The sequence below is a fragment of the Rhopilema esculentum genome, chromosome 8, assembly GCF_057945365.1.
Source record: "Rhopilema esculentum isolate cy_ngs chromosome 8, ASM5794536v1, whole genome shotgun sequence".
NCBI lineage: Eukaryota > Metazoa > Cnidaria > Scyphozoa > Rhizostomeae > Rhizostomatidae > Rhopilema > Rhopilema esculentum.
The window spans coordinates 10,633,379-10,641,806 of NC_142822.1; the positions used below are offsets into that span (position 1 = coordinate 10,633,379).

Genomic DNA, 8,428 nt, shown 5'->3' on the forward strand with positions numbered 1-8,428 from the left:
TTTATTCTTTTAGCTTGTATTATATTGTACTTTTATATTCAATTAAAGTAACTCGGTGTTATTAGGTATTTTTTCGCAGGGCCAATTGTAAAACAGATTTCTACACTAAATTGTTACCCTGTATAAATATGTTTAAAATGAAATTAAATGAAATTAAAAAATACATCTATTTTGTGGGTGTCGGCAGTGTGGCTAAATTGTGACGATATAAATCAACTTATGTTGGTTTGAATCAGTTTACCTTGAATGTGACTAGAATTTCCTACAGAAACACCATAAAATAACTTTAACATGTTCTAAATCGATTGAAATCTGTTTTATTTCCGAAAGGTCTCAAATTAAAGGAGGGGGGGGGGGTGCAATTGCGAGGACGGTATTCGATTCGAACTCGAACTGTGGCGGGAAGACGAGGGCAATTTTCAGCCTCTTAGGAAGGCGCGTAACATCCCAAAATGCATTGAGGGGATCTTGTCAAGCCCAGCTCTTGCGTAGTGGAGTGAAGCAAATGGTGGTCTTCATGTTGAGTGGGAAAGCTTAATTGAAATCCTTCATCATCGAAGCAGCAACGATGCCTGCAATGGAGAACGAAACAGAGTACGGTATTGTCGTTGGTAATAGGTTTGCTGGCCTAGATATTGAGGCAGATGATCCCCTTGAATTTATTCAGAGGGCTCAACAGAAGGAGAAGGTCCTAAAGGCCGACAAAAAGGCGAAAGGCGTCAAGGGTGGTGCGAAGACTCAAGAGAAATCTCAGGTTATAGCGATGAAAGAACCAGTAATTGAAGATATCAAGAAAGAAGGTAAGAACTTTAACCATTATGATATGAAATGTGTATCGCATATGCCTCACTTGCAGCTATTGGCATACACGTGCTTCTCTAGCACGCTTGCCAAATGTCGTCACCGCTTCAAATGGTGGCCTTCCGTGTTATTTGCAAGCGACTTCTTTTGGCTAACGTTTTCTAGATGATGCATATCGATATCTTGGTAGCACTTTATTTTGTAAAGTTGCAAAATCGTATGATTATTTTAAAACCAACGCTTATGTTCAAAGGTATGGTTGTCTCGTCGCGTCTTCTGCAGGTATCGAGCTAACATTTCGGCGTTGGATCCCCTGCTACAGAGGGCTGTCGAAACTCAGTGCAAGTTAAGCCCAAATCTGGTTTCGTTTTATCTTTTATTTTTGAGAAAATCTTAATCACGTTACCAAAAGAATTTGACGACCTAAGGTTTTTGCCAGGGCTCTTACCTTGGGCCTAAAATACATGTGCGTGGAGGAATAAAAAGGTCGCCAGTCAAACGAAAAAGACATGTATTTCAACTTGGAAAAACGCTCTGTTTAAATGAATTTTTAAAAGTTGAACAGAATATTTGTGGCAGGGTAGTCATATTTAGTGTTACATATCGAGGAAGTAGAGTCTTTGGTTATGTACCTATGGATGCTCCTATAACATTCCTTTACAGCAGCGTGGTGAAAAAGATAGTGCTTTGTTTCCCATTACGCTTTCAGCAAGATTATACGTAAGACAGACTGCGTGATCTATTAATAATTGTGTTATTTTCCTGAGAGACAATCCTAAGAGTTCCGTATATATTTATCATCAATTGGAGTATTATGTATTGCACTCTCTTTTAATAATAATATTGTTTTGAATATTCTCAAGCTGAGATTTATACAATTTTTAAGAATATTAAAATTATATTGCATATTTGTGTTCCTGTTTCCAACTGTTGCCTGTTTTACAATGCTCATAAGATAGAATCACAGAACGACACCAGCTAGTGTGCTAGCATGTTCTCATAAAACTATAACAGATTTGAAAAGAATAAGAATACTGTAAGAATAAATATATACTCAAACACAAAACAAAAATTTGTTAAGAATATGGAGGCTGGAGAGAGTTTATAGTATTCTTATAGAAGTAAGAGTGATAATAGCTTAAATAGCTTAAATAGGGCAAGAAAGGGGTGTTAATTCAGAATAATCAGTGTGAATGAGTATTTTTTGGTTTATATTTATATTATTGAAACATCAAATCTCAGTCGGAGAAGAGTGGGGCTTGATTGAGAGGGGCGCTTGATTGAGAGGGGGGCTTGATTGAGAGGGGGGCTAAATAGAGCTTTTATGGTGTGTATCTTTATTCATAGAAGCAACATACTTCAATACTGTCTAAGGGGACATTGCAATTTTTTTAAAGAAGTTTGTTCATCTCTTTGTGTTCCAACTAAATTGTATATACTCCTTTTTGCCACAGTAAATGCTGATTGTAAATCTTGACAAGGAAAAGGATACTGGAAAGAGTTGTCCTTGATGGGCTGCCTGAAAATAAGATCGAAAATAAGATCAAAAATAGACTACTTTGTTTGCATGAGAAATTGAATTGTTTCTAATCACATTAAAAACATTCCTTGAACTCTTGCTTGCAGTGGTGGACACCTTTGGGAGGTGGGCAAAGAGGGCAGTTGCCATTGTTTTAGAGGACAATGGTGTTTTGTTCTATAAAAACAGGAAAATGTGACATCATCTTCTCAAAACATTAGGCTTGTCCCTGCATATTCGTATTAGCCCCCTTTTCTCTGCATCAATGTCAAATTTGTAGTTCTTTCAATTTTTGTTTTAAAAACACGCATTCAACATTGAATGGTGAAGAGAAAAGTTTCTTTTGAAAGTAACAGAGTAAGCATAAGCCTTTTTTGAAAACTCTCGATGAATATTTTTTTCCACAAAAGTGCTGGTGGGTGAGTGACTGAATTTAACCTAAAGCACAATCATTGCACAATCAAGTCCAACTCTAAAACAATACTTTAAAACAAGTTTATCTTTATCCTGGCCAAGGAAATTTTCAGGATACTCATACTTTTTTCGACTTGTTTTATTTCAATTGAACATTGTGTGATGATGCTCTGAATGTATAAACCTTATTAATGTTTGAATATTGTAAATGCTCTAACAAGCTTTGTTTTGAAATTAATTAACAATTATAAGAATTGCTTTCTTGTTTTCATGAGAATTTACAAAAAGTTGCCAATCAAAATGTGTGTATGCGCTGATCCTATGAATTTATTCAAAATCTTTTAAAAAACCACTTCTGAGATATGTCATTTCCTTAGACTGCACATAATGCTGTGTTGAAGTCTCTTGCACAACCAGTATGCTAAGGGACCGTTGTCTTGAGAAATTGCCTCTGTTTTGTAATTTCATGCAGTACGATATTAGGCCAGTATTTTTAATTATAGTCACAAAGCGTGCCGGTTGTTCAAGAGCCTTTAAGAGAAGTTGCTACCCAGTGATGATCATAAAGCATCATCTTTATAGGTGTTAGGGCTGACAAAGGTGAAAAGCAAGAAAGGGGAGAGCAAAGAGGTCGTGGAGGAAGAGGACGAGGAGGGCGAGGCAGAGCTAGAGGAAGAGGGGTTGGAGGAGATAGACCCCCAAGAGAAGGGCGTGGAGATGGTTATCAAAAAGAACACCAGGACAGTCAGGATGATGGCGAGCAGAAAGGTGAACGACGAGCATTCGGAGAAAGAAGAGGTGGTTTTGGAGAAAGAAGAGAGAGGAGAGGCTTTGGTGGAGAGAGAAGGGGCTTTGGAGACAGACAGAACTTTGGAGACAGACAGAACTTTGGAGACAGACAGAACTTTGGAGACAGACAGAACTTTGGAGACAGACAGAACTTTGGAGAAAAAAAGCCATTTGGCAGTGAAAATGAAGGAAGTGGCGAAAGGAGGAGCTTTGGAAACACAGGAGATTCAGTTGAACAGCATGATGATGGTTTTGGAAGACGCGGTGGTCGAGGAAGGCCAAGGGGGAGAGCAAGGGGAAGAGGTGGAAGAGGACGGGAGTTTGACAGGCACAGTGGAAGTGACAGAAGGTAAGATTAGTTATATTACACCAAGATTTTATTTTCTTATTGATCTGTGATATTGCATCAGGTTATTATTTAGACATAGCTTCCAAGATTTGATGAAAGTATCGTGCTTATGAAGACAATGACTTCACAAGTTTGATAACCACTGGAGTGATACTGAAAAAGTTTGTTGACTTCTTACATGATTTTTGGTTCATATAATGTCCTCTCTTTAATTTAGTGTCTTGATGTATCAAATTTTAGTATTATATATATATATTTGTATTCAATTGTATTGTTAGTGTGTAGAATTGTAAATAGGTTGATTGATATCTAGACAAATGAAACTGAAACTAATGAAACTTAAGGTAAAAACATTATTTTGTTGTATTTCTAAGCCAAAGCACAGATAGGGTGGAAAACCATTTCAAATTAAAGCAACCACAAGAAAAACCTTTAACTTGTCTGGTATGGTAAAGTTTGCAGTTTTTCCATTACAAAGACGAGAGCATTTTACCTGAAATGCTTATTTATATATATTTATAAATGTATATATATATATATTTAGTTATCCCCAATGATGAATTGTTTACTTGGAATTACCGTATGATTTGACATGATTATAATCTTTAACGGCTGTTTCTGAGGGGATTTTATCAACAAAGTAAAAATTTGAAAAGTATGTATGGTTTTTTCAATTCCACATTCTACAGTTTTTTAAATGATCAATAGTTATGCTTCCAGTTCCGTAAAAGCAACTGACAAACGAGATGGATCCGGATCATACAACTGGGGAACTGCACAGGATGAAATTGAAGCAAGGTAAGTTTCTTCCTTTTAGGGCTGATCATTTTAATGATTTGGTTTAGGCAAGCTAATAAATATAGTTTTACATTGCATGTTACCAAAGGCTGAGATTAACTCATGGTTCATCTGTGAAATGATGGCAATTTTGTGAATCTAGGGTTAAATTGGCAAATTGAGAAAGTTATCCCCAATGATGAATTGTTTACTTGGAATTACCGTATGATCAAACATGATTATAACCTTTTAATGGCTGTTTCTGAGGGGATTTTATCAACACTTAAGTAAGAAACATGGTTGCACATTCTACAGTTTTTCAGCTTTACTGTGGTTCCTTAAGAATTTAGACTTGAACTGAGAAATTCTGTCATGTTTTAGAAAAGGTAACTTCCATTATGTATATATATGTTAAATAAAACTTTAACTTATGGTTGCATTTTTGTGATCTTATTCTTGGTTTTATAAAACTAGGGTCTGAATGGCAATGCTGCCTCACATTGTATAATTTCCATGAGCAAGATAATGAATTGTGCTAAATATATACTTTCTGCAGTGTTTAGTTGTTTTAATTTCATGGGTTGTTTACAATCAAGTTTGTGTTAAAATCATGTAAACCAATAAATACTATGTGTTTTGTAAGGAAATTATGCAATCATGGCAAGGAAAAACTTGCCTTGCATTGGCCTGAGTTCTGGAAAATTCTCGATTTTAGTGTTATTGTTGCTAAAGTATGCAGGAGACCACTATTAACTGATCTTGTGGATGCTTTATTTTCTTTTCTCGATGCTTATAGCCTATCACCACTATAAAGGACATAAAATTCCTTCAAAGATCTAACTACACATTTGTGCATGAGTTGTTCAGAACAGCTACTTCCATGTCACTGCCCCCGTTGAAGAGTTTTGAAAAAGCCAGAAGTCTGATTACCTTTATATTGGCAAATTTTTTGTGGTTTAGTTGCGTTCTTCATTGTAAACAACATGAAAACAGAACAACCAAAGCTGCATTGAGTACAAGTACACAGTTGGGCCCACCTCAGAAATAGGGAAATTAAGGGTTATTTAAGTTCAATTTGTTAGTCTTCTAAAATGCCCTTACAGATACAAAACAAATTTTATTACTTTTATTTAAGTGAGGAAGCAAATGTTGTTACTCCAATGGATGAGGAAGTTAAAGGATCTTGGGCGGACGCAGCAGAGCAGTCAGAAACTAATGAGGAAAGGTTAGTGTTGTTGAAAAATGGCTCCCAGTCTTATCCATCCTCATAGTCAGCATGTTTTTCTCTAAGTAGATGAGGCAAGACCAATGAAGTCTGCTGCCTTGGTAGCCAGTTTTTTATAATTCTTCAATCGTGTAGATATTGTTCATTGTAACTTTGCTTTGCCCAGACGTATGTCCTCTGTGATGATTTTTCTGTTGGAATTACCGAATGAATAGTCTATAGTGATTAAAACCTTTAGGCACCTGTCTGAGAGGACATTTTTGTTATGGCATTACTGCAAAATTTGTTCTTCACTCTGCATAAAGTGCTTTTTCTTAAAGAAGAATTTTATTGAAAATTTAACAACCTTTGTTTCCAATAAAGTGCTGGAGCTGCAGGAGAGGATGGGCCAAAGGAGGAGGAAGTCAAAGAGATGACATTGGATGAATACAAGTCATTGCTGGAGAAAGAGAAACCTCAAGTTGCATACAATGTAAGACAGGCTAATGAAGGAGAAAAGGCCTTTCCAAAGAATGCTGTCACCCTAAAGAAGTTAACAGAAAATGAACAGGAATCAGATGACTCATTGTTCTTCCCAAAACGAGTAAGAAAAATTATTTCTTTACTTTAGACTTCAAAACTTGTTTGAATAATGAAGGCTGTTGCATACAAATAAATCTAAATGCTTTAGTATTGGCAGTGTGATAGTTTTGTATGTTATTTTCTATACATAAATGTTGAGAAATAAAGATAGGTCATGTGTCTTATAAACACGAATATCTCGCCAGTATGTCCATGCAAAATTTCATGCTTGTAATTGTTTAATGTTAATTCACCTAAAAAGCTTTGTGATTCTGTTCTGTAGTCTTCATTTTAAGCTCTAAATGTAAGGAATGGTTGTTTCAAAAGTTGTAGCAGGAGCATATCTATAGCATTTGAAAGTCCATCTAAAATTTGATTCATATTGATGTGAATATATGAGTGTTGCTTGATATGACCAAATGAACCTTTCAGAATGGTGCATTTAGTGAAATGTGTATCTCATGGTGCATGTATGTCTTAAAGCATGCACTGAGGTTTTCAGTGGCCAGGATTTTCCTATACTGTACTTTGTTTGATGTCTTCAATGATGATTTTTCTAGTTGGAATTACCGTATGAAATGCAATGATTCAATCTTAAAGGCACTTTGCTGAGAAGACATTGTGGGACAATAGTAGGGTTTTATGATGATCACCATGAACCACAAATACTCATGAGCATTTTAACTACGATCTTATTTGTTTTTAGATCATTGAAGAAAAATTCAAGACCTCTGGAAGAGTGAAGGAGATTCTGCCCTTTGATCTCAAATATGCAGCAGTTGACTCAAGGTTAACAAGTGGAGGTCAACGTGGAAATAGAAGAGGAGGAAGGGGTAGCAGGGGTAGTCGTGGACTGCCAAGGAAAGGAGGGAGAGATGGTGGTGAAAGAGGTGACGATAAAGCTGGATTTGTAGAGAAGGAAGGAGGAAATGCGGACCGTTATGATGAAGAGTTCCCCAATCTTCAGTAAAGAAAGGGGGGATTGCCTGCCCAGCTTAAGAATTATTTTAGGCATCTGCTATACAGTATTAACTTCACTCAATTATTTGCAGAATATTACAACAGTGAAGCACAGGATTTGCTGCTTTGTTAACGGGAACTTCATGCAAGTTGAAATGAGACTGTGTTTTCTTTTCATATTGCTAGTGTTTTACAAGCATGGGACATAGAGACATCTGAATTTGCATGCTCTGTAATACACTAAATTTGTGTCAAAGAAGCCAGGCTGACTTAATTAATCATGTTTATAGTGCTTGGCTAGAATGCAACAGTCAGCTGATAAGTCTCTGCTGATAATTTCTCAAATTTGTTGCTTTCAGTAAAGTATAGTTTTTGTATGTTTTCAGTTTATCAGATATTGGGAAGGCAGAAGTTTGCCCCAAATATGAATTGCCACTTTGTATAAAATTGAACATGAGTACAGTTTGATGTGAGAAACTTCTTCCTGTTGCAAACTATCCCATCCATCTCATCAGATAGATTATTGCCAAAGTATTTCAGTTATACAAGCAATTATGTAATGATATTCAAAAACACTTTTATAGATAAATTACAGCAAAAAACAGCAAATAATTTTTATGCTCCTCCGTTTTTGAAGCTAACAGACAATGTTGTTGTGTATTTAAACAGAATTATCCTATATTTAGATGTCACATTAAGTACATTAATGTCAGCCAATTGCCATGTTCCTTCTTAATAAATTGTCACACTTTTGCGGCTACAGCCAGATTTCATCCCAGTGTTATACTACTCAATAAGTATGGCAGAGTTTTGTTTTAGATATACTTTTGTTGTGGTAGTAGCCATAGAAGTGTGTTGTAATGTTTTAATATCACGTGTAGAGTAAATGGCAAACTGCAGTAAAATTCGCTTGCAACTTAGTTGAGTAGGAAAGCTCTGTTTTAGAATTTACATTTCTGTCTTTGGTTTTGGTTCTGTGATCAAAATACTTGGATGTAAGGTGCAAGAAAAGTCAACTGTGATGTTCTTCGAA

At 36.0% G+C, this 8,428-nt stretch overlaps 1 protein-coding gene across 2 annotated transcripts; it reads left to right on the forward strand.

Moving 5' to 3' along the window:
* The first annotated feature begins 465 nt into the window (after positions 1-465).
* On the forward strand, positions 466-8,428 carry LOC135694569 (uncharacterized). Of its 2 annotated transcripts, none has more exons than XM_065213373.2 (6): positions 466-800; positions 3,317-3,872; positions 4,581-4,670; positions 5,785-5,874; positions 6,238-6,457; positions 7,142-8,428. In XM_065213373.2, the coding sequence occupies exons 1-6, from the start codon at positions 569-571 to the stop codon at positions 7,403-7,405; spliced, it is 1,452 nt and encodes a 483-aa protein (XP_065069445.2). In that variant the 5' UTR covers positions 466-568; the 3' UTR covers positions 7,406-8,428. The 2 variants fall into 2 exon arrangements, with proteins under 2 accessions (XP_065069445.2, XP_065069446.2); XM_065213374.2 differs by having other exon boundaries at positions 4,593-4,670.